We start from the raw sequence: 27,303 nt of genomic DNA, 5'->3' as shown, positions 1-27,303 counted from the left end.
ATTTCTATTAGAACACTCGTTTCGTATCCAGACAAGCAAAAATTTAGAACTAAAACACAAAAGTACTTTTTGACAAGTGTGTCAAGGCTGTTTACATAACGTCTTGGGTAAAAGCGATAATCCTTAAAACTGGTATCGTCAATAATCGGTACCGAAAGGATATGCGTATAACTTTGAGCCATAATAAAGATTCCACATACACAAAAGAAAAATGATATAAGTTGCATAGAAAATTGTTTAGGTTGACTTCTTCTTTTAAACTTTCTTTTTCCTCAAATACGTAATAAATTTAAAACAACTTAATATGCGTAACACATAGTTGTTTGTAAATTAACTGTTTTAAAGTTTTTTTGGTCTCTCTTATAAATAGCATTTTTCACTTAGGTGTTTCAGTCTGCCGAACCAAGAGATGACATTCACAAACGAGACAAGCGCAACAAACGAGATCACATTCTTAAGTTGAATATTTTACAAATGTCCCATAAGTAATATAATTATTACTAAGGTATTAAGCTTTTATTTATCCTTCGCAACTTTCCGTTACAACACAACTTTTCATTTTATTTAGGCTAACTGAAATCATTTCTTTTTTTTTTTTTTTTCATTTATTTATCAATCGTTTATGGAGAACTCGCAATTAAGTTGGTTTTGTCGTTTCCAGGTTTGATTATATCACCTCAATGCTTTAAAAGTTTGGTAGAAAAATCTTTTAAGTTTCGCGAACTGTCTGTTTATATAACATTTATTTTCTCTGGACATGTATTACGGTTAATGACGAGTCTTTTTTTTTTTTATAAGTTGATTTTCGGAAGCCACAAGTAAAAAGGATTGATGAGTTGGTACAATCGAAAATTGTAAATTATGAACTGTAAAAATTTTTGCAGTTGCACAGTCTCCTAATAAACGTTTGTTGACCTAATAAATTGCTTATCTAGCCATAGTAAAACTAACAAGCATCACTACACACTATGAAGCGAAAAGCTCAAAAAGTGGCCATAAGTGGAATTTTTTGAATACACCATTTTCATTAATTTTTTTTTACAACTTATTAGAAAAAATATCAAATGATAAGAAAAAAATATGTTTTGGTTCTTTCATGTCTACTATCCCAGTCCAAAATTTAATAAAAACGCTTACTACTTTACAAAATTTTGAGTTTCGGCCGCTTTTTGACCATTTCGCTTCACTGTGCTACAGTATATTAAAATGCAGTTAAAGAAAAAAGACTTTGATTTAATAACAACACGATTTCATAGTTTGAACGATAAATTTGGTAATTTTTAAAACAATATTTAAATATTTTTATGCAAAACGTTATCTTAATTGATTTTTATTTTAGCTATAAAATAATCTGCTAAAGCATACTATTAAAAGTGAAATATTTCCTTAAGAATAACATCATCGTCTGCTTTGAAACTTTTTCAAAAGTTACTTAAGAGAAAAAGTTTTTAATCATTTTTCTTTTCAGCATTTCATAAACGTACAAGGCCAAAAACAAACATATTTTGCAAACACCATACAACATTTTATTTTAAAGGTTTTAAACCATTAAAAACAGGGCGCCCGTGAAATTCTGTTTCTAAATGCATAATTTCATTAATTTTGGACAATTATAGTTACAGATAAATGTATTTATTCAAAATCTAAAGTCATTAGAAATTAACTTTTTTTTCACTATGTAAACCGGCCTTAAATAGGATATTTAAAGTTGAAGAATGTTCAATATTCTCATAGAACATTTTTTCATTTTACTTCTTCAAATGTAATGATTTTTAATCAAACAAATCAGTACTGTTAAATGCCGTAAAACATGGTGGTGGCAATGTAATAGTTTGGGGGCAGTTTTTCATGATGTGGTGATGTCCCGTTGTATAGAATTCAAGGGACAATTGATCAACACATGTACAAAAAAGTACCAGAAATCGTCATGTTGCCATATGCCGACGAAAATCTCCCTTTGGTTTGGAAATTCCAACAAAACAACGACCCTAAGCACACCTCCAAATGTGTTAAGATGTGGTTTAACGCTAACAAGATTGATATTTTGGAATAGCCCGCACAGTCACCAGACCTAAATCCGATAGAAAGTTTGTGGGAGGAAGTTGACAGAAACATAAACCTGTCAACAGCAACAAATTTAGACCTACTTTGGATCGAAATAAAGACTGCATGGGACGCCATTACGTCTTAACGATGCTAAAATTTGATCTCTTCAATGGACTGTTGTTTTCAAGCAGTTGACTCAAAAGTGTACCCCACTAAATATTAATTTACCCTAATAAAGCTTAAGAAAGCTTTATTAGAGGTACCCGAAATGATAATTTTGCACAGGGTGTGCTATTCAAATTGCCCCCTTATTCTGTACTTCTAAATAATTTATATGATTGTACTTTTTTTTTAACTAAGTTACTTTCTTTTCTTACTCAGTAATGTTACCCAGATCTTTTGCCGTATTTTTACCCAATCGTAATTCTTTATTCTATTAATCCAGAGTTCATCTTCTAATATTAATATTTTATTTGGCTGAAAAAGTTTAGATCTCAAAAACTCAGATCTCTGGAAAATATATCATTAAATATTGAACATCAATCTGTGCTATTGATATATATATATATATATATATATATATATATATATATATATATATATATATATATATATATATATATATATATATTATATATGTGCATATATATATTCCAATAATAATAATAATAATAATAATAATAATAATAATAATAATAATAATAATAATAATAATAATAATAATAATAATAATAATAATAATAATAGTAATAATAATAATAATAATAATAATAATAACAATAATAATAATAATAATAATAATAATAATAATAATAATAGTAATAATAATAATAATAATAATAATAATAATAATAATAATAACAATAATAATAATAATAATAATAATAATAATAATAATAGTAATAATAATAATAATAATAATAATAATGATAATAATAATAATAATAATAATAATAATAATAATAATAATAACAATAACAATAATAATAATAATAATAATAATAATAATAATAATAATAATAATAATAATAATAATAATAATAATAATGATAATAATAATAATAATAATAATAATAAAAATAATAATAATAATAATAATAATAATAATAATAATAATAATAATAATAATAATAACAATAATAATAATAATAATAATAATAATAATAGTAATAATAATAATAATAATAATAATAATGATAATAATAATAATAATAATAATAATAATAATAATAATAATAATAATAACAATAACAATAATAATAATAATAATAATAACAATAATAATAATAATAGTAATTATAATAACAATATTAATAATAATAACAATAATAATAGTACCTTAATCGAAATCCATACAAAATGATAATACGTACCACTGGATTTTCTTCTCTTACTTATCTTGCTTAAAGAGATATTCTCAACTATTTCTTATGAATATATATTCTTTTAATATTGACTTATAAAAAAAGTAATACATTAATACAGTAATGACATAAAGTCACTCAAATATTTTTTTACTGTATCTGTATTAAAATTTTTGAATATGATTTTCCTGATTTTTTGCTCGAGGGTTTGTGGTAAATACACATTTAATTCATACATTATTTGAGAAAAACCTCAGCAAAGAATTATGATAGAACCCTGATTCAGAAACCTTTTTCCAACAAAATCTACTCTACTTCCAACTCCATTTTAAAAGTTCAAAGTTAAACTTTTAAAAGCATTTAATGAAGCTTCTGAAAATTTTTTTTTGATTTATTTGATCGTAAAGAAATTACTAAGAAAATTACTAAAAAAAAACTACTAAGAAAATTACTAAGAAAAAACTAAGCTTCATATATTTATGTATGTCAGCATAAATGGTCTTACTTAACTGAAGAATATGCTCACGCATAAGTGAGCAAACATTTTCCCATATCAAGTTCTGATTCTTTCACAAAAAATCCTTTGCTTTTGAATAATATTTCTACCTCGCTAATCCAATTTTTTTTTCTTTTACATATTCGGTCATTACGCGGAATATTTTCGTACCAGCACTTTTTTTCACTATTCTCGAGGTTGTTTTGTTATCTGCACGTACATGTTTTATGAGAAGAAATTTTTTTATTTCCTATTAAAATTTAAAGTGGCATTATGTTGACTGCTTTGTGTTTATTTTTAGTTTTCTTTTTTTTTTATGCAAAAATAAAACCACGTTAAAATAAAACAATTAAATGTGTTGCTTTCTCTTCCAGCTATGTCCCTATTTGCTCAAGATTTTGGAGAAAGTGAGAGAGACTAGAGTTTTCAAAGTCATCATTTAGAAAAAGCTGCTTTAAAAAAAGAAGCCGAGGAGAGCAAACAATTGCTTCTGGTGGCACTTTTGAGCAAGTAGTTGACGCTCAATTTATAAGTTAAAGATTCTTTTCCATGAGCTTTTCGTGAAATTCGAATGTAAAATGGTAGCTATGTTTAAACATGCAGCGTTTCACCAGCTGTTAACACTGATTTAGTGATTTTGGGGTAAGTTTGATGTATGTGTGAGATGGAGGACCTACAATCACTCGATGCTTTTAAAACCATAAAAAATGATAATGAAGAAGTACTAAAGATTCTTTACTAATTATTGAAATGAAGAGTCAGATACTGAATTGCAGTCAGGAAAAAAACATCAATCAAAAAAATTTTGCAGTTACTCTTTACACAAGCGATTAATGCAAAGAAATCGAAGGACACATTTTGTAAAAGTTTGCAAAGTTGATTTGCAAGTTTCTACCGCTTCAAAACTAAAACGTCAATCCAAGGGGACAAAGATCTTTGTCCCCTTGGAGTGATGTTTTAGTTTTAAAGCAATTAAATTATCTTTTTTTTCTCTTCACTGCACTTTTTACACTCAAATTCAGCTCCGGCTGAATGTAATTCGAATTAAATTCAACCGGAGCTGAATTTGAGTGCAAAAAGTGCAGTGAAGAGAAAAAAACGATAATTTAATCGCATATTATACAAGATTAAACTATATATTTATGTAAGAGATATTGAAAATCTACTAAGTAATAAAATGATAAAAACAGAAAAAAATCAACAGCTTGACCAAGAAAGCTAGTAACTTAGATTAACATCTGTGCGTAGCTTATCATCTGTACGTAGTTTATCATCTGTACGTAGCTTATTCACAGCCTGTAGGAAGCTAATCAATAACATTAAAGTTCATGAACTATGTAGAGACTTTAAATCAAAAATCTTAGAAGCTTATGTAAACCACCACACGAACTTTGCGCTAAAAACTTTAGGTGACAAATAGCTAACGATTTACATCAAACCCAACAACCAAATATTGGTAGCTGTTTTTTTCCTTTACTTTCGCTCTGTTATAAAGTTAAAAGAAGTCTGTAAGAAGACTATCTTTAACTTTATAACAGATAACAGATATATAAGATCTTCGCTTCTTTATAAAAAATCATCTCATAAACTTTTTAATTATTTTTGATACACTAATTGTTTAATTAATCGATTTTCTCTCTGCACTCAGATTTATTACACTTAAAAGCACTTTTTTCAATAACTGCAATAGTTAGTTTACATTTTCATTTGAAGAAAATATTTTTAGATTATCATGAAATGACGTAAAAATTCTTACAAACAAGCTATTTGGGCAGAGCTTCATTTCGAGTGTTACTGTTTTTGGCCTGACAATAATAATACGTATGCTTCATTAGAAGGCAACGCTTTGATGTTTATAAAAACCAAATTGTTAAAGGATTATATCTGTGCAAACTGCGCCAACAAAAAGTAAATTCTTAAACAAACCTCGACGAGACGAGAAGTTTTTGTATTTTATGAGTCCTAATATATTATCCATTTTTTAACTAAAACAAAGTTGCCAGTAAGCTGTTTTTAAGTACTGAATATGAAGTTCCGTTCGGTAACTGAACACCTAATGAGTATGAATTAGCGTATCCGCCTGGAACACCTGCAAGCATTTCAACGAACATTATTTTGTTTATTTCCAAGTAAACACTCGGTACTGAACCCCTAAGTACAAATGTTAAAAATTAGATACTGAATTACTTATGGCGAAATTAGATGAAATTTCATTCTCAATTAGCAAAGAACATGTTTATGATACAGAATCAGAAATATTTTATAAAAAAAAACTATGTACCCTTCATTAAACAAAATTCTCCTGTCTTGTTTTCCCCGTGTGGAAATGTATAATCTGCAATTAAAACTGCAACTCACTTTGAAGTTATACCATCCAGTCTCTGGGGGAATGAAATAGGCAAACGTGTGACCGCTTGAACCAGAACCAGCTGTATCTGAAAATGAAAGTAAACACGTTGAACTACTGACCATTTTTTTAAAGTATTGATCCCTCATTACGTAAATCAACTCCCGATTATTATCAGTTCCTCTCGTATACTTGATTGAGATAACTTTAAGTTCTAAAAATTAAAAATAAAAGACTTTTAGACATTTTTTTTATAAAGTTGTTGAGCATGAATGTTTTTTCATGCATTTGAATATGACGTCACATAGAAGTTAAAATATGGTTATGGAACACTGTATATTACAATAAAACGCAAAAAGTGGTTTAATATTTGAATAAAAATACTTCTTAGTAAAATAAAGAAATAACGCCAACATCAGCAGCTATCACAAAAAATTTCAACCTTCTTCGCAAAATGTCCCACTGAAAGATGTTGAAACACATTTGCAAGTACTTGTGTCATCGACGTAACTGGGTATGCATGTTGCATTATTCATACAGAGCTGTTTTTCGCAACCAAGGTTCTGATGGCAAAAAACAAATAAATTCCTACATATTTATTTTACATTTTTTATTTTATTCCTATATATTTACACATTTGAACCATTTTTGAAACTTTGCAACATCGAAAAATTGTAATAGCATTAAGAGCTCATACCAATGCGCTGAGATGGGTGGAGTTTTCCTGGTATACAAGTTTATCTTTGTTTTCATAAGCCTGCTGACTGAGTAGCTGGCACTCCACATCAGTTATGTTTGCAGTCAAATTTGATATCAGGTTTATTGATAAACACGTCGATGATGCCATGCACTTTTTTAAGCAATGTTGCTCGGTTTGCACAGTTGATTTTTGAAGTGGAACTGCATTCAAAAAAGTCGACATCATACGTTTCATGCTGAAATAACTGGGTTTGGTTTTCACCGTTGAAGTCAAAGTCTCAGTTCGACAAAGCTCCTTGTTTTTACATTGAGAGAAAACGCCATTTACGAACGCCACGTAAACATAGAATCTAAAAAAAGTACTTGGCTGCAAGTTTAAGGCTCTTCTATGTATGTATGTACATAGTGTTAAAATGTATGTATGTATGTATGTATGTATGTATGTATGTATGTATGTATGTATGTATGTATGTATGTATGTATGTATGTATGTATGTATGTATGTATGTATGTATGTATGTATGTATGTATGTATGTATGTATGTATGTATGTATGTATGTATGTATGTATGTATGTATGTATGTATGTATGTATGTATGTATGTATGTATGTATGTATGTATGTATGTATGTATGTATGTATGTATGTATGTATGTATGTATGTATGTATGTGTGTATGTATGTATGTACAAAAATAATTTTTTAGATGGTTGTGGTAGCAAAAAAAATTTTTGAGTAATGACAACAATGGAATTTATTTGCTGTTAACTAGCTATTGAATCTCCATGTGATGGTTTCGGAAAAGCAATATAAAGTTCCATCATAAAACCAAGTCTTCAGAGATCATTTAATCTCCAGGTTTTAGAGCCATTCTAAATCTCATACTATGTTTTAAAGATCAGAATTCAAGTAACACCCTATAAATAAAATTTCGGACAAGTGTTAATTGCATTTATTATGTAATTTATTTTACGCACGCAAAAATCTCGATACTTAATTGAAAGAGGATTTTGTAATCTATTTAAATTTAATTAAGTTAAAAATATTATTTTAATATTCAAATTAAAATGGTCAAAATAAAGGACCTCGAAAAAATTATGGAAATTTCTTTCCAAAAAAGTCGAGAAAAACTTAAAGCGTATGTTGCAAAGCAGTTTATGACCCGGGGTTTACCCAGATCAACTGCTTACTATAAAATCGTAAAATTGGAGAACGGATCTCTAAAAAGAAAAGTTGGAAGTGGTCAAATTGCTAAGGTAGCTACTAAAGAAAATATTTCAAAGATTGCTGCATTTTTTGAAAATAAGTCGTAAATTGTACGAAAATTATAAAAACTTGGATTTCCTTATCGATGATGAAAGCTATTTTACCTTAAACAATAGCACATTAGCTGGTCATGAAGTTTTATGCCGCTGATCCTTCTCAAAGTTCTGACCAAGTAAGATACAATTGAGTAAATAGTACGAGGACAAGCTCTTAGTTTCTTGTTGCATCAGCCCCCTTGAAATAAGCCCTCTTTATATTCATCACAGTAAGAAGGCAATCAACCAGTACACTTATAAAAAGATACTAGAAAAAACTTTTCTTCCTCTAGTATAAGAATATTATAAAAAAGACAATAAGTTTATCTTCTGGCCTGATCTAGCTCGATCACATTACGCAAAGTCGGTCATCGACTTTTTAAAGTTGAAAAAAATCAAAGTTGTACCCAAAGATATAAACCCAGCTAACGTTCCAGAAGCAAGACCAATTAAAAACTTTTGGGGTTAACAACATATTAACAGTTGCAACATTAAATAATAAAGCTTGTTACTCTTAAAATATTAGTTTTTAAATTTTGTCCTAAATTTTATTTATGAGGTGTTAGTTAGGAATAGTTCAAAAAAATGTGTGTAACTAATATATACATACTTAATATTTGCTAAATTGATTTTCATTTCAATTCATAAAAAAATCTCCTAAAATTTGCTATTACTAAAAGAAAAATTTTTTTTGTTTTTTTTTTATATTGTAAAAAGAATTTATAGAATATTTCTACGTAAATTTTGAAGCATAACATCGTAATATAACATAAAACATAACATCTTCTAATATAACATCTAATATAATATTTTGGAAACAGCATCTGCTAAATTTCTTAAGAGGAAAAGTTTTTAAACTTTTTTCTTTTTTCACAAACTATTGCAAAAATGTACGCTGCCTAAATCAAAAATATTGCTAACAGCCTAACAAGTTTTTATTTTGTAGCTTTTAAACCATTAAAAACAAGTTTAAACCAAGGAAAATCTGATTCAAAAGGCTTGATTTTATAACTTTCGGACAATTATATTTACAAGTAGCTAAAACGTTAAAGTCTAATAACTATTACTTCTAAGAAATAATAGTTATTAGGCTTTGAAGTTTTAGTCATCATGTAAACCGGCCTAAAATAGGATTTTTTTAAAGCTCAGTATATTGAAAAATACTTTGAATTGAATGTCGAAGAAAAGATAAAACATAGGATACCGAATGAAGTATCTCCGTTTCGGAAATTCATTAAACAAAATGAACCAAAACTGACTCGTAACAAGCTTTTTCAAAAAATAGTATCAGTTTTTTGTTATGTTTTGAAATAATTTTTATATTAGGAACTGAACTGTTGAATAGAAAGCAAGAAAGTCTTCTAATATGTGAAATTGGGAAATTGTATTTGAAATCTATTTTGATACACATATCGTGTAATATTGACAAAAAGCTTATCCTTTGGTTTTCTTTTAGTCCGTTATTCAACTGGAGGTTAAGGCTGAAATGAAACGTTGATGACTTAACCCTTTACCGTTATGGTTGTTAAAAATCAAATTAGGTTTTTAATTTACCTTATTAGGTATCTGAACTTTAAAGTCATTTTATTTTAACGCTTCAACTTTCGTTTCTTTCTTCTCTTCTCTGCTTCGTCTAGAATGCTAATAGCATTTATAAGACAAGATTTTGTCTGAAGAATTTAAGGAGTTGTCAATTGGGTGCTGAGCAGAAAACGCCTGACATTCATAAAAATGAGCTGTTTTTAAATGTAAATTATCTTACTGTATTCTATGACCAATCGAACTAAGGTTTCTCAGTTTGATATTCTTAAGCACGTTCTATTAGTAATACTTTAGCCGCATCACGCAATACACGCAAATCATTCATTTTAACTCTTACATATTTTATGAAAAAAAGAGAATGTTGCAATTTCTCTACGTAACTAAGGTTACGTAGAGAAATTGCAACATTTTTTATATTAATTAGGTTAAATGACGATTAAGTTTTAGAAAAAAATTTCAAGTCAACTCAAAAAGACTGTTTAACCATACAACTTTGATTTGATTAAAAACTTATTCAGCTAAAGACGTCCTATTAAAAGTGTTTTCAAGATTTTCAACTTTCATGTATTTTATTTAACCCTCTAGGAACCACAATGTAATTCGATGATAATGTGGGTTATACTATAATTTTCTTTTTAGATATACAGTTGTGGACAAAATAATAGTAGTAACTAGTAAAGGAATGATTTGTGATAATAATTTTATGTAAATTTAAATATAAATTGATAAATTTAGGCATAACAGTAATACAAACACTGAATAATGAAATGGGAGTAAAAAATGTTGGAAACACTGTTCAAATTACTTTAGGGAAGTCCCGAATTTTATATACGCACATATTTAGATTTGATGGTTAAAATAACACATTTGTTGTTTCCTATCAATTTACTTATATTTGCTTTTTGTCTAATTGGTTTTAGTAAGACTAATTAAAGGTAAGATTAATTTTAGTGTTAATTTAATGAAATATATAAAATAATCGTATAAATTTATCTTATTAATAGAAATTATGGGTCGTGCAAAGCATTGTAGTGCAGAAAAGAGACAACTAATTATTAAATTAAAACAAGAAGAGAAAACATACAAATTTATTCAAGAGACATTAAGTTGTTCTCCTGTGATGATTAGTAATGCTCTAAAATAGAAAAATGTAGCCGAAACAAGGGGCCGAAAACAAAAAAGGACTTAACATGAAGACAGGTTGATAAAACGTGCTGCTGTTGCCGATCCTTTTGTAACTTCCCGCCATATTAAAGAAGATTTAAATTTAAGCGTTTCTTCGAGAACAGTACGTAGGCGGTTAGTGCAAAGTAAGTTAGTCGCTAGAAGCCCAAGAAAAGTTCCCCTTTGAAAAAAAAGGCATGTGGTAGCAAGATTAAATTTTGTAAAAACGCATGCAGATCGGCCTGTTTCAAAATGGCGTAATACTATGTGGTCTAATGAAAGCAAAATTGTTTTATTTGGGTCAAGTGGACGCAGGATGTATGTAAGGAGGCCACCTAACTCTGCATACAAACCGCAATACACCATAAAAACTGTAAAACATGGCGGAGCAAAAATAAGTATTTGGGGTTGTTTTTCTTATTATGGCGTAGGGCCAATCTATAAGATTGATGGTGTTATGGACCAAGACATATACCTTCAAATATTAAAAAATACTATGTTGCCCTATGCAGAAGAAGATATGCCCCTAAGATGGGTTTATATGCAGGACAACAATCCAAAGCATACCAGTCGCTGGGTAAGAAGTTGATTCATCGAGAATAGGGTTGCAGTTATGGATTGGCAAACACAGTCACCGGATCTCAATCCAATCGAAAACCTTTGGACGTATGTAAAAGAGGCAGTTTATAGTCAAAAACCAAAAAATCAGCAGGAGTTATGGCAAGTTGTCCAGAATGCTTGGAATAACATTCCTTTAGAACGTTGTCAAAATTTGATTAAGTCAATGCCAAATAGATACAAAACCGTGATAAAAAACCGAGGGCATGTGATTAAATATTAATTTTTACTACTGCTTAATTAAATCTATATCATTTTTTTGTTAATAAAATAAATTGTTTGCAATATAACATTAAATAAGTTAATAGTACTATTATTATGTCCAACCTGTTTTTTATACATATAACTATTATAAATAAAAGCAAAAATTTAAAATTTTCTACTAATTAGTTTATCATCTCACACCTATTTAATTAATAATCCAGTATTACAATTTCATTATCAGTAACTGTTTAAAGATAATAATATTAATTTGTTAACTTTAAAGAAGGACGATGTAGGAGTACTACAAGTTGATGATAGAGGTCACCATGGAAACGGAGGTGTAAAAGTGAGTGATTATAAAAAGGATGATATTAGGAATCATGTTCAGTCTTTTCCATGTGTTCCTTCACATTATACTAGTAAAGGAGTGCATGAAAATATTTGGACGGAAGTTTATCAATATCGGCATTGTACTTATGTCAAATATGTGAAACATTTAAAAATTTAAGTGAGGAGAAAAAGATATTGCTTACAAAGACATTTAAATGAAAACGAGTTGTCGAACTGAGAAACAGAATGATTTAATTATAACAGATGGAAATATGGAAATTATTTGGTTTGATTTACAGGCAGTTATCCCACTTCCATCTGGGGATGACTGTAGTTTCTTTTATAAGAGAAGATTGAACTGCTACAATTTTACTATATTTAACATTGGAAGAAAAGAAGGCCATTGCTATTTGTAGCATGAAGCATTGGGAAAGAGAGGAGCCAATGAAATTGGTACATGTCTCTTTGAATTTTTCAAAACACAGACACCAAAAAAAACTATTATATATTCAGGTAATGTGCGGGGCAACAGAAAAACAAATTTGTAGCATCATTGTTGCTTCAAACAGTAAATACTTCGCAATATGTTGAAGAAATACTACATAAGTTTTTTAGGGTAGGCCGCAGCCAAAATGAAGGTGATGCTATGCACGCATTAATCGAAAAAAAAAAAAAAGTTTCTTGAGAGGTGATAAATTATATTTGCCATCTCAGATATCAACTATAATGTCTATGGCCAAACAAACATCCCAGGTACAAAATAAATCAAATGTGTTATTCCAATTTTATTGATTTGAAAGATCCAACACGGGAAAAATCCAACACGGGAAGAAATTTCAGTGTAAACACAGAGAGGGGAAAAGTTTTATAGAGCGACATTTGTATGATAATGTGCAAAAAATCCACTCCAACAATCATATACTATAAAACTTCATACACAGATATTGATTTCTGTAAAACTGATGTGACGTACAAGACCAGAGGCTCATAAGTGCTTGTGGTTTTGAAGAAGATAAACAGCCAATGCCCGACCATTTCTACTAAGATAAAAAACGATTTGATGAACTTGTGCCATTCATACGCAATTCCAAAAGGATACTGGTCCTTTTACCAAGATTTGAAAACGACTGAGCAACACGAAGATAGTGATTCGTATTGAATCAATAGTATTTATTTGGTTTGTTGTATTATTTGATTATTTTTTAATTGCAAGTTTTTTTTTTAAATTTTACAACTTAACTGTCATTGAATAAAAAGATATGAAAATGCTATTAAAGTTTTTTCTTTTCTTTAATGAAACCTAAATAAAGGACTCAAATATAAATGAAATTAGTTTGAAGTCATAGACATCTCTGGAACCATAAGGAAACAAGTAGAAAATATTAGGTACATTAGCTTGCAAAGGATTTATAAGCAACGGATATCTTTGGAACCATAAGGAAACAAGTAGAAAATATTAGGTACATTAGCTTGCAAAGGATTTATTAGCAACGGATATCTTTGGGATCGTAAGGAAACAAGTAGAAAACATTGAGTTAATTGACATAAAAATTATAATTTTAGTCAAGATATCTCTTTAGATGAGATATTTAATATATTTTGGAAATAAAAATTTGGACATAAATATTCGGAAATATTGTATGTGCATATTATTATGTGATAACGGAAACTTATTGCAAAACTTTGACCGGCCATTTCTCAACTTTATGGTATTTCTAGTTATTTCCTTATGGTTCTGGAGGATCGATATATATATATATATATATATATATATATATATATATATATATATATATATATATATATATATATATATATATATATATATATATATATATATATATATATATATATATATATTTATTCAAAATATTGAGCACTCTTATATGAGCACGTGATTTTGTATTTGAAATAACTACAACTTGAAATAGCTATATATACATATATATATATATAAATATATATATATATATGTATGTAAATGTACATATTTATATATATATATATATATAAATATGTATATATATATATATATATATATATATATATATATATATATATATATATATATATATATATATATATATATATTATAACTTTGTTGACACTTAAAGTTTCACCCCGGCATACCAGCAATCAAATACATAAATAAAACATTACTGGGAAAAACATTAAAGAAAACGAGAAAACCGTTAAAATTTGTTGTTCAAAAAGAATTCTTCCTATTAATGGCTTCAAATTGGTCTTTATTGTCAAATAACGCTCTGTTTTTTGTTCAATAAATTTGATGGAGATTTCAGATTTTTCATTTAAGCATAGGGTGGATCTTCTTGTGGTTGGTTGGTAAGGTTGGCGTTTTCTGATTAAATTCCATTTAATTAATGGTTTTTCGTTTGCTTTTTGTATGCACCATACCTCCTAAGATAGTTCGGTGTCGTTTTTGTATATATATATAGATAGCCACCGAGAAAAACTTCGGGCTTTGGGGAAATTTTCTTAACGGACTTTCATTATGATCAATCATTTACCCAGGACCCCTAGAAGGGTGCTCTGGCCATTTAAAACTTAAAATGAAAATTAATTAAAACTATTTAAATCTTTTACAAGTTAAAGTTAAGAAAAAGTGAATACAAAAAAATAATGTTAAACACTGTTTCATAATAGAGCTTTGCGAGTCGAAAGGCTCGCAAAGCTCTGTTATGAACTTCTTCAAAATTATTTTTGACTTTTTCAAAATTATTTTTCCGAGCCATTTCGGCTTTAATAGAAAAAAATCCTAACTCATTTAAAAGATATTGTGTCATTGTTGATCTTAATGCTGTTTTTTATTCTTTATTTTTTTTTTTTTTTTATTTCAATTCACTAAAAGATCATCCTGCTTTAGCAACTGTCACTGGAATTGAGCAAAATAGCCTTATTGAAATTATAATATTTGGAAACAGCTCATCCAGTTTGTTTTTTTTTTTTTAATTTCATTGAACAATTCAAGGGGCTGAAGAGAAATATTTTGTATATTGGCTTCATGAATTTTAAATGTAGTACTTCATCTTAAGATGATAAATAATATCAGTTTCATACTTTTTTACAACTTTTCACACTTATTTTGTATTTCCTGACCATTTAAGTCACAGAAGAACCATAATATGTTTAATAAAGAATCTATTTCTTTTGCTGCATTAAATCTTCTGTCATATTTCCAATGATGCTAGTCATGAAAAAACTGAAAATATTAATTCTAAATTTTTCTGTTGGGGTCCTTTTTAACTTGTGTGCTGTTTTTTTTCTTTTAGTACATTTTTATCCTGAAAATTTTGTGTTTATCTGTAAAGATGTGCCCGACGATCTGCATTCATTTAAAATGGTATCCCAAGTATCTTTTATTGTATTTAATTTAACAAGAAGACTTGACAAATTGGTTATTTCTACATCAATTATTGTATTCCGAGCTTGTAAAACGGTACTTCTATAATTTATAGCTTCAAGAACTTTGTGCCGTATTTTGGCCAGTACTTAGAATTCAAAAGGTTCCATGAATTTTTTTATTCCGTAAAGATCTGATCGAGTTTCCAAAGTTAAGTTGAAATCCAAAGCAGAGTCTATTGCTATTTTTATTTCATTACTTTTTTCAGCTAATTATTTAACACTCTCAATTCTTGCAGACCACCGTGTATTTGACATAGTGTGCTAAGAATATACAGTATTTTTTTAAAATGTTTCCCATCTTCGTGGGCTTCTACTAAATATATTGTATAATTTTGTATAGTCCCGAAAAATCTTACAACTTTAATACAAGATTTTGCCGCATGAACACCACATAAGCTTAAACTACGACATGCACAAGGAGAAAATATTGCCAATGGATTAATTTGCAAAATGCGAGCTTGTGCACCTTTATATGATCCACTCATGTTGGATCCGTTATCATACCCTTGTGTGTGACAGTCACTTATAGGAATATCATACCTTTGTAGCGTTTCAAGAAATAAATTAGCAATATCTTCTCTAGTTTTACTGCAGTCAACAAATGCCAGAAATCTTTCCATAATTTTGAATTTGTTGGACTTAATAGTAATGTACCGTAAAATGAATGTAGTTTGTTCTGCATGCGCAGAATCGGGTGTTGCGTTTTTTAAATGTTCTTCTAAAAGTGGGTCGCAATCACTTAAAAGTTCAAATAATCCTAGAAAATTTCGATTGTTCGAATCTCCAATCAAATGAGTAACACCCTTAAAGACCAATCCACGCTCAGCAAGAAACAAAATTACATCTATTAATCGTTTTAATAAATTTTTCCATTTCTGTGTCCCATTTTGTACTTTTACTAAAAGGCAATCAATTGTGGTATGTTTATTAATATTTTTTTCTTAATTTCGCTTGCCAACCATATTCTGTAACAAAAATTGATCTCTACTCACAAAATTTATAAAATAAACGACAAGGAAAACTAAACATAAACTAAAGCATTTTTAGATTTGCTTCAAACTAAGTAATTACGAGGAACTCTTTATTTTTTAAACGAAAGCTTTACAAATATGTAGGGAATTGACTACCGTGTTTATCTACAGGAAATGTTGTTGGGTGTGGTTCTGGACCTCTAAGAATGACATATTCTACGTCTTTTGGTGTTACACACTCCAATATCGGTGTTGGCATAGTCGGTATGCCAAAGTATCAGATTGCACTTCGTGCGCAGAAATTCAAACAAATTCCGTTTCATTTCTTGCATTTAATGGGTCTGCATCAATGTTTCTACTATCGCTGTAGTCATTCCTCTATGTTTTTGAAGAAATTGTAAACCCCAAATTTTCTAGTGCTTTCGTACCTCTAGAATTTTCTTCAGCTCTTTTTTGTCGCTCTTTTCATTTATAGTGTCCAGATTTATCGCTAATATTCTGTATTTGAAAAGTTAAAACGTAGCTCTTTATTATCTATTTAAACTGAATTTATAAATAAATAACACAAATCAAAACTTAAGAATAATAACATTTATTTAACAATATTCATATTTACGAAAAACAACAGCAATTAGTGTCTACAACAAAAATTTTAAAACGCAACATAAATGAGAAATCAAATCACGCAATCATTACGACAGTTAACGTTTTAAAAAGAATATTGACAAAAGAAAAGTTAATAACATCAATTTAAAAAATTCGAACTTTAATTTCGATTGAAGTTCGATTGAAAAAATTGGAAATTTAATTTTATAAAAGAAAAATAGAAAGAAGAAAAAGAAGCATACTATGTTAAAAGCTCATATATATTTTGTCATTAAGAGTTTTGGAAGCGTTAAATAAGATTTAATAAGTGATGAATCTTATTAAATCTTATTTAACGCTTCCAAAACGTTATGACGATAAATAATTTTTAATAATATCACGAGGCCCCGGAAATCATCCCACGGTACCTAAAAAATGAAAGCCATAAAGTCTGTAAATATAAATATCCAAAAGTAATGAAATTATGCATTTGGAATCAAATTTCCACTTGGTTATTTTCAAATTTTTTTATTTATGGCTAAGTTGGAAAAAAAGTGTAACGTAGGCTACGTCTCAGAAATTGATTAAATAAAAATAAACTGTTTTGCAACAAACTTTTTCAAAAAACAATATCAGCTTTTAGTTACGTTTTGAAATAATTTTCTAAAAATTTTTCATCGAAATATCGCGCATTATTAACGAAAAAGTTCAGCTGTGGTTTTCTTTCGGTCCGTCATTTATCGAAAGTTTAATCAGAAACGAAACCCTTAACTGGTACAGTTGTTAAATATTCAGTTAGGTTTTTAAGTTACTTCAGTAGATATCTGAACTTTGAATTCAAAACTTAGCGTTACAACTTTTGTCTTGTTTCTTTCCTTCTCTATTTCTTCTAGAATGTTTATAGCGTTTATAAGATAAGATTTTTGTCTGAACATTTTAAGAGTTGTCTAATACGTTAAGAGTGCTGAGAAGAAAACGCCTGGGCATTCATGAAATTGGGCAATATTTAATAGTAAATTGTCAATCGGTGTTTTCTGGCCTATCAAGTTAAGGTTGCTTAGTATGAAATTTATAAATAATTTACAGTACTTTCTATTGAGAATGTTGCTTCACGGAGCACACCGTAATAACTCTTTTTAACTCGTGTATATTTTATGAAAAACAGAGAATGATGCAACTTCTGGTTTTATATACTTTCAATATCATTTTAAAAAACTTCATCCCCAAATCAAAATTGCGCGTTATAACATAACAATATAAATTGCATAATAATTACGACACGTTTATTCATTATCTATTACAGTTACAAGAGCATAGCATTGCTTTGTATTGTCTATATTTATGATTAATATACATCATTACATCACTGTCTTATACTCAAAAAAATTCTAGACCGCAACTTGACTTTTTCTCTGCAGACTAAACACTGTATTTCCTAAATTACTTTTTTTGCACGTTCCGCGAAGTGGTTGCTTCTTGGTATCTTAAGTGCTGATGGTTCCTGTTTCCAGTAATTCTCCAATACCTCTAACTCCTTCTTGTAAGGTTTCAGTTTTTGTGACAAGTTACTGCTGTATGCCTTGTTGTAAAATTGATCAGCAAACCAATTCCTAGCCCAGTCATAAGAAATAAATCTGTAGATTTTCTGTAATGTTGGCCTTGTTTTAGATACGTGAACAAAGCAAGAATGGCAAGGACGGCTCTTGAATTCCAACGTGCGTTACTAAAATTAGGAATTTTTTGAAAATTAACAAGTGGAAAATGTCTCTTTTCTTCATGGAATTTGAACACAAGTGTTAGATGATGCAAGAATTTTTATGCCATCTCTCCAAGCTGACTTATCGACAAACACTTCTGCTCCATTCACAAATTGTGCTTGAAACTCTTCATAACTGTACATCAACTGAAGTAATAAGAGATACTCAGTGTTTGGAGACTTGGTGCTTTCTCAAATTTCCTCATTTATCACCACACTCAAAATCTCATAAATCACGTGATGCTGACAAGAAATAAAAAACAGTTTGTCAAATTCCTTCTCTGAAAATATTCGCTTAAGCCTTACAACAACACCGTTCTTTTTACCAGTGTTAATAATGGTTGTGTCAGCCACTATCATCTTCTCAGCACTCCATAGATAATATTCCTTAAAAAATGTCGAAATTCCATCAGTAATTGTTTCTGCCTTTTCATCTTTCAAGCACAGTGCAGCTAAAATTTCATTTCCATTCTTTCGTTTTTCAACAATCTGATATTCGTTTTCATTAAGAAGCTTTCCATCAAACTGTAGTGACCACTGTTCAGCATTTACGAAGTCTTTATTTTTTTTTTTAAGTTTTTTATCTCTTTCTTCAATAAGGACGTTTCAATTCCGAATTTTCATGGAATTTAATTCTTTGAAGCCATTTATCTGTACTATACTTATTTTGTTTGTGCTGCGTACATGTTTTATGTATAAAGATTTTTGAATTTTCTTTTAAAATTTAAAGTTTGCATTTGTTTTCAGTTTTCTTTTACTTTATGCAGAAAATAACTTAACTTTATTAAAATATAACAACCAAACGTGTTGCATTTTCTTCCAATTAAGTCCCTCTTTGCTCAAGATTTTGGGGAAAGTGAGACAGACTAGAGTTTTCCAAACAATCATTCAGAAAAAACTGCTTTATTGGAAGGAGCGCAGGAAAGCAAGCCATCGCTTCAGATATGACACTATTGAGAAAACAATTCACGCTCAATTTATTCGTTAGGTAATACTTAAAGACTCTTTTCAATGTGCTTTTCGTGAATTTGGAGTGTGAAATACCAGTTATGTTCAAACATGCAGCGTTTTACCAGTTATTAACACTAATTTAGTGAATAGGGGAGTATGTTTGGTGTAAATTTGTGAGATGGGGGGATACCTCGATGTTGTTAAACCCATAAACAATAAAAATGATAATGAGAACGACATAATAATGGCGATGACGTCGAAACTCTCGAACTCAGTCCGATTGAAGTGCTGTAGGTTTTTTACGAATTATTGAACTTGAGTGCCATAAAGATCACATATAGAAACCACCTTACGAAACTCGCCTTAAGATTACATTTATATCTTGTAGTTCCTTTTCTCTTTGACTGAGACTAAGGTCTTAGTCAAATAGAAAATGAAATATAAGAGAATTAATTATAAAAAGCAATTAAACGTAAGAACCAAAGTAAGCTGGGACAAAATGAGACACTTTTTTGGGAAATGTCTATAACTTTAAAAGAAATGCTTTACGGAACACAGAATTTTGCAAGCCAATAGCCAATTATGTGATTATACTCACTTAAAGGTTTGTGGTGTCAGATTATGGTTTAGTTTTTCCAATTTAAGCACTGAAGGTTCTTTACTAATTATTGAACTGAAGTGTCAGATATTGGATTGCTGTCAAGAGAAAAACATCGATGAAGAAAAGTTTGCAATTGCTCTTTACACAAGCGATTAATGCAAAGAAATCGAAGGAAACCTTTTGTAAAAGTTTGCAAAGTTGCTTTGCAAGTTTCTACCGCTTCAAAACTAACACTTCAATCCAAGGGAACAAAGAATTACATTCAACCGGAGTTGAATTTGAATGTAAAAAGTGCAGTGAAGAGAGGAAAACGATAATTTAATCACTTATTATACAAGATTAAAGTATATTTATGTAACGGATATTGAAAATTTACTAAGTAACAAAATGATAAAAACAGAAAGAAATCAACAGCTCGAGCAAGAAAACTAGAAACTTAGATTAATATCAAGCCTGTACGTAGCTAATCAATAACATTAAAATTCATAAACTATGTAGAGACTTTAAATCGAAAATGTTAGAAGGTTATGTGAACCGTGATACGAACTTTGCGCCAAAAACTTTAGGTGACAAATAGCTATCGATTCACACCAAATCCAAAAATCAAATATTGGTAACTGTTTTTTTCCTTTATTTTCGCTCTGTTATAAAGTTAAAGAAGTTATAAAACGTTATCCCATAAACTATTTATTTATAAACTATGTCTGTAAGAAGATTATCTTTGCTTCTTTATAAAAAATTATCCCATAAACTTTTTAATCATTCTTGATACACTAATCGTTTAATTAATCAACTCTGCACTCTGATTTATTACAAATAAAAACACTTTTTTCAATAATTGCACCAGTTTGTTTACATTTTCATTTCAAGAAAATTCTTTTAGATAATCATGAAATGACGTAGAAGTTCTTACAAAAAAACTATTCGGGCCGGGCCTCATTTCGACTGTTACTGTTTTTTACCTGACCATAATAACACGTATGTTTTGTTAGAAGGAAAAGGATTATATCTGTGCAGGCTGCGCCAACAAAATTCTTAAACAAACCTCGACGAGACAAGAAGTTTTTTTTTTTTGAGTCCTAAAATATTATCCATTTTTTAACTAAAACAAAGTTGCCAGAAAGCTGTTCTCAAGTGCTGAATATGAAGTTCCGTTCGGCAATTGAACACCTAATGAGTATGAATTAGTGCAACCACCATTGCATCCGGCTGGAACACCTGCAAGCATTTCAACAAACATCTTTTTATTTTTTTCCATGTAAACACCAGGTATTTTACCCCTAAATATAAACATTCAAAATTAGGTTTTGAATTATTTAATATTTATGATATATGTGAGATAGTATTTATTATTAATTATTGTGAAATTAGAAGTATATTTCTTTCTCACTTAATAAACAACATGCTTATGATGCAGAATCAGAAATATTTTATAAAAAAAACTATGTACCCTTCATCATATAAAATTCTCCTGTCTTGTTTTCCAGGTGTGGAAATATATACTCCGCAATTATAACTGCAGCTAACTTTGAAGTTATACAATCCAGTCTCTGGGGGAATGAAAAAGGCAAAATTATGACCACTTGAACCAGAAACAATTGAATCTTTAAATGAAAGCAAGCACGTCGAACTTTGAACCGTTTTTTTAAAGTTTGAATCTCTCATTACATACAAAATCTGTTGACTATTCTCAGTTGCTCTCCAATACTTGATTGAAACAATTTTGATCTCCAAAAGTTAAAAAAGTAGAAAACTTTGAAATATTTACTCCATGTAAAGTATTAAGGCATGAAGGTTTTTACATCTATTGCAGTATAACGTTGCATACAACACCATATATGAACGCAACACCGTATATACCGTGAAACGCAAAATGATGTCGTGTTGTTTTTTGAATAAAGGTATTTATTAATACAATAACTGAAACAACAATAAAAACAGCAGCCATCATTAAGGTTTTCAACCTTCTTCGCCAAACGTTCCACTGAATGGTGGTGAAACACATTTGCAAGTACTAGTGTCATCGACGTAACTGGGTATGCATGTTGCGTTATTCATACAGAGCTGTTTTTCGCAACCAAGGTTCTGATGACAAAAAACAAATAAACTCCCTTTACTATTATTTTTATTTGAACAGTTTTTGAAACTTTGTAATATAGAGAAGTTGTTTTAGCATTAAAAGCGCCATACCAATCCGCTAAGATGGGTGGAGTTTTCCTGGTATACAAGTTTATCTTTGTTTTCATAAGCCTGCTGACTGAGTAGCTGGCACTCCACATCAGTTATGTTTGCAGTCAAATTTGATATTAGGTTTATTGATAAACACGTCGATGATGTCATGCACCTTTTTAACCAATGTTGCTCCGTTCGACATCATACGTTCATGCTGAAATAACTGGGCTTGGTTTTCACCGTTGAAGTCAAAGTCTCAGTTCGACAAAGCTCCTTGTTTTTACATTGAGAGAAAACGCCATTTACGAACGCCACGTAAACATACAATCTAAAAAAAGTATTTTGCTGCAAGTTTAAGGCTCTTCTATGTATGTATGTACATAGAGCCTTAAAGTGTATGTATGTATGTATGTATGTATGTATGTATGTATGTATGTATGTATGTATGTATGTATGTATGTATGTATGTATGTATGTATGTATGTATGTATGTATGTATGTATGTATGTATGTATGTATGTATGTATGTATGTATGTATGTATGTATGTATGTATGTATGTATATATGTATGTATGTATGTATGTATGTATGTATGTATGTATGTATGTATGTATGTATGTATGTATGTATGTATGTATGTATGTATGTATGTATGTATGTATGTATGTATGTATGTATGTATGTATGTATGTATGTATGTATATATGTATGTATGTATGTATATATGTATGTATGTATGTATGTATGTATGTATGTATGTATGTATGTATGTATGTATGTATGTATGTATGTATGTATGTATGTATGTATGTATGTATATATGTATGTATATATGTATGTATGTATGTATGTATGTATGTATGTATGTATGTATGTATGTATGTATGTATGTATGTATGTATGTATGTATGTATGTATGTATGTATGTATGTATGTATGTATGTATGTATGTATGTTTGCATATGTGTATGTATGTATGTATTTAGTGCATATTATATCCAATTATAAAACTATTATCCTACCTTAATAATTTTGTAGAGTGTTGACGGTTTGATATTTTAGGCGCCATTTAAATCGGATTGCAATATTGTTTCTAATTGATTTATATTTTTATATTTATAACTTAACACATTCGAACGTTTAGAAATATAAAATTATCTTTACGACAGCAAAAAATCAGGGGGACAAGAGGTATCTGTTTAATTCACGAAATTCATGTTTTATCAACCATACTTTTTGGATATGTTTTCTTTAAGTTTAGTGATGTTTTTTTGTTAACCATTGTGATTTAATTACATAAAATCTGTATTATAATATGATTTTGAATAATTTTTAGACAATTATTTCTTTATTTGTTTTGTATTTTTTCAAAGAAACCAATTTTTATCTATTTTAAAATAATTTCTTGTTAAAAAAGTTGTTTAAAAGTTTTAAACTACAAAATGAGAAAAAAAGGAGACATTAGTTCTGAAAAAAAAAGTAGTTGTTCAATATCTTTTGACCAATAAACATAACTCAATAAAAGTGAAATATCAAGAAAATATGTTATATCAAGACGAACTGTAAACCAATCTTAAGATAATTTGGAAAATGGTCTCCTACTTTGTGTTTGGAGACATTGCAAGTTCGGTCGAAAATAAATAACACCCAGGAATAAGAGACTGCTGGTAAAAATAGTTTTAATATTTTTACAAGCAGTCGCTTCCGCAGTGATACAAATTTTTTGCTAACCAAGTTTGAACTAACGAAACGTTAATTACTTAATCTTTTACCGGTTGCTATGTTAAATATCCAATTAGGTTTTGAAGTTATCTCAATAAAAATCTGAACTTTAAATTCATTTTTTAATTATTTCTTTCCTTCCTTTCTTTCCTTGTCTATATCGATTGAAAAACGATTACAGCGTTTTACGAAACAAGATTTTGTCTGAACATTTTAAAGGGTTGTGAAATGTGATAAGAGTGCTGAGCAGAAACCACCAAGGATTTATTAAATAGAGCTATATTTAAAACTAAATTGTCGGTATTTTCTGGCCTATCATACTAAGGTTGCTTAGCATGAAATTTATAAATAATGTATAGCACTTTCTATTAAGAATAGAGTCGCTTCATGCGACATGCTAATAATTCCTTTAAACTTTTACATAAATTATAAAATAGAGAACGATGCAAGTTCTTGTCTTAAATTAGTTTCAGAACATTTAATTAAGCTCCATGAAATGAATCTTCTGAATTCTGATCATGATATCATAAATTTTCGACCGTTTTATACGTTTTTATATATATTAGAGTGCTCCAAAAATAGCCAAAAAAGGTTTTTTCTTGGAAAGGTCAAATCTTACCCTCCAAAAGTTTTTCTTGTCATTACGTAAATTTATTTAAAAATTTTCAGAACTTTTAAAGAATATTTTCAAATTTTCATTTCAATATTTTGAAAATATTCTTTAAATTTTCAAAAACTCCAAAATTTTCCTAAATTTTCAAAAAATCTTTAAATTTTGTACAACTTTCAAAGTTTCTCAACTTTCTTTTCAATTCAAGACCCTCATTCCACGATTTTTTGATACAACAGAGAATTTTCCTTTAACCTTTATATTTTTTTGAATCATCTATTGGCCGGAACTCGTTGTGGATAGCTTGCTTGCACCATGTCTGAGAATCTATAGGCAGATGTCTTAACTGTCTGCCAATTGAACACTTCAGTTCACTAAACCAAATGTTCTTATCTTTAAGAAATTCTGTGATAAACAATTCGAACTCGCTGAAGATGGAATTATTCTATGATGTCATTGAAATTACACAAAACCTTATTGCTCGTATATTAAAAGAAGGTAAGAGGTTTAACAGATTTGTTTATTGTATTTAATCCAGCCATGGTTTGTTAGTAGAATAGTGATTTAGATGCTCCAGTAAATAACATTCTACTGATCCAGCACTTGTGCTAATAAAATGACCAAGGATTGAAGACAACTGGACTAAAGATGATGACACGACGTTTGTGGTACATCGGGCGGGAAAGTGTCGTATTACTTGAATACGATATAATGAAATTTATATTTCACATATATCTCTTTTTTATTTGAATCTTCCGGTTATTCTTTTTTAATCAATTTTAAATCTTCTTCTTTTCTTCTTTAATTCAACTGCTTATTAAACTGCTTATAAAACTGCTTATTCATCAATGTATTTTTCTTATCACAAAATTCTCTTTCTTTTTTAAATTTCTTCTTAAAACTTTTTTAAAACTTTCTCTTTAAAACTTCGTCTTCTTTTCTTTTTTTCTCCTTTCAAAGAGCTCTAATCCCTCCTAATCCATCCAACTATATTTTTTTGAGCTTTTCATAGTTTTTTGTTGTTGTTTTTTTATTGCGATACCTATTCATCTTTTATTTATGTGATAGATTGATGAGTCTTTGCGTTTACGTCTTTTCCCAGTTCTAACACCTGTTCCATAAAATTTGAGACTGGCTTTAAACTTGAATAAAAACTTAAATAAACACGATAAAAATTTTTTTTTGGTATGTTCTTAGAATTAAATATGCAGAATAGGAAAATAAAAATAGATTTATCACAAGACTCCATATCTTCGAATATGATCAAGTCTGGTATTGGTACCTTGTACCAGCTTTTGTACAGCATTTTGGTCAAGTCTACTGGTACAATAACGAATCCGACGCTCAAGGTTAGATATATTATTTGTAGACCATCCATTCTTGTACACATCCCGCTTAAGCATTGCCCAAAAATCCTCTATAGCATGAGCTTCTGGTAAGTTTGCTGGATTGTCTTTTTATTTAACAAATGGTATCTTCTGGGTTTTTAACCATTTTGTTACCGAATTAGCATTGTGAGATGTTTCTAAATCAGGCCAAAAGATATACTTGGTGTCTCGATAATATTTATTAATAAAAGGTTGCAAGCGCTTTTGTAAACACTCTTTTAAATAGATCTCTTGGTTTACCGCTTGGCCAGAAGGAGCAATGTAAATAGAGGTGACCCCTCGAGGGGAGATTGCCATCCATAAAAGTAATTTTTTTTCAAATTTTGCAACATCATAATACTTAACAATGTCTAGTGTCAATTTTTGATTATTTGAATAGTATGTATTATTACAAGCCAGTGTGCTATTCGACAAAGTAAAGTATGACTCATCATCAATAATAAATTCATGGTTGCGATATTTTGAATAAAGTCGACCACATTTTCGGCGACCCCAAAGCCTCTGTTCAAAGTTCTGCTTGGTCTTTTTTTTCTTTTATAACAAAGAATAAGCTTTTTAAAGCATTTTAAGATTCGTCCGATGGTGCTTTTGCTACAACCAAGTCTTCTAGAAGCCTTTGAAAGTGACACACCTCTTCGATTGTTAAGGATTTTCCTTAATTTGATGCGGTTGTCTTGTGTATTAAGAGTAGGCCTTCTTCGACTTCCAGCTTTGCGATCCAATGGTTTATTTTGGTCATAACTGTTCATATATGTATAAGTTGTAGCTTTTGAGTAGCCCTCCATCTTGAAATGGTTCCAAACAACGTGTTTTCCATTTTCATGTTTTTTTTTTATAAAAATTACACTGTTACGGAAAAAGGTGTTCATGTAAAAGAAAAAAGGTGCTGATGCGTGATACTATATGAACACCTATTAGGTGTTGCCGTTAAAAGGTGTTGATGTAAAAAAAGGTGTTCTTGTTACATTAACACCTAATAGGCGTTGCTGTTAAAAGGTGTCGATGCAAATA

The 27,303-nt window shown here is 29.3% G+C and overlaps 2 protein-coding genes across 5 annotated transcripts; both read right to left on the bottom strand.

Moving 5' to 3' along the window:
- Positions 1–5,684: 5,684 nt before the first annotated feature.
- LOC149886323 (uncharacterized) lies at positions 5,685–24,476 on the bottom strand. Of its 4 annotated transcripts, XM_090092207.1 has the most exons (6): positions 24,345–24,476; positions 23,595–23,665; positions 6,951–7,302; positions 6,696–6,816; positions 6,188–6,467; positions 5,685–6,057 (listed from the first exon to the last, which is right to left on the bottom strand). In XM_090092207.1, exons 2-6 carry the CDS (start codon positions 23,639–23,641, stop codon positions 5,892–5,894), a joined length of 966 nt encoding a protein of 321 aa, XP_089948333.1. In that variant the 5' UTR covers positions 23,642–23,665; positions 24,345–24,476; the 3' UTR covers positions 5,685–5,891. The 4 variants fall into 4 exon arrangements, with proteins under 4 accessions (XP_089948333.1, XP_089948334.1, XP_089948337.1 ...); XM_090092208.1 differs by lacking the exons at positions 23,595–23,665; positions 24,345–24,476 and adding an exon at positions 9,809–9,943; XM_090092211.1 differs by lacking the exons at positions 5,685–6,057; positions 6,188–6,467; positions 6,696–6,816; positions 6,951–7,302 and adding exons at positions 21,010–21,679; positions 21,850–22,484; positions 22,590–22,899 and having other exon boundaries at positions 24,345–24,384.
- Positions 15,064–24,500, bottom strand: LOC149886322 (uncharacterized). The gene is made up of 3 exons (XM_090092212.1): positions 24,333–24,500; positions 17,272–17,519; positions 15,064–17,004 (listed from the first exon to the last, which is right to left on the bottom strand). Exon 3 carries the CDS (start codon positions 16,153–16,155, stop codon positions 15,742–15,744), a length of 414 nt encoding a protein of 137 aa, XP_089948338.1. The 5' UTR covers positions 16,156–17,004; positions 17,272–17,519; positions 24,333–24,500; the 3' UTR covers positions 15,064–15,741.
- Positions 24,501–27,303: the final 2,803 nt, after the last annotated feature.

The sequence above is a fragment of the Hydra viridissima genome, unplaced genomic scaffold (assembly GCF_058129835.1).
Source record: "Hydra viridissima isolate aposymbiotic clone 2 unplaced genomic scaffold, HvirCarnegie_v1 scaffold_7, whole genome shotgun sequence".
In the NCBI taxonomy this organism is placed as follows: Eukaryota; Metazoa; Cnidaria; class Hydrozoa; order Anthoathecata; family Hydridae; genus Hydra; species Hydra viridissima.
Note: the sequence above shows the minus strand (reverse complement) of the source record. Positions and strands in the feature narration are given on the sequence as shown.

Coding starts and splice junctions, on each gene's coding strand:
- LOC149886322 (XM_090092212.1), bottom strand. CDS start 16,155: ATGGAAAGATTTCTGGCATTTGTTGACTGCAGTAAAACTAGAGAAGAT.
- LOC149886323 (XM_090092207.1), bottom strand. CDS start 23,641: ATGGCGCCTAAAATATCAAACCGTCAACACTCTACAAAATTATTAAG. Junction 6,817..6,950: donor CCACCCATCTCAGCGCATTG/GTATGAGCTCTT, acceptor TTTTGCCATCAG/AACCTTGGTTGCGAAAAACA. Junction 6,468..6,695: donor TGGGACATTTTGCGAAGAAG/GTTGAAATTTTT, acceptor TTTAATTTTTAG/AACTTAAAGTTATCTCAATC.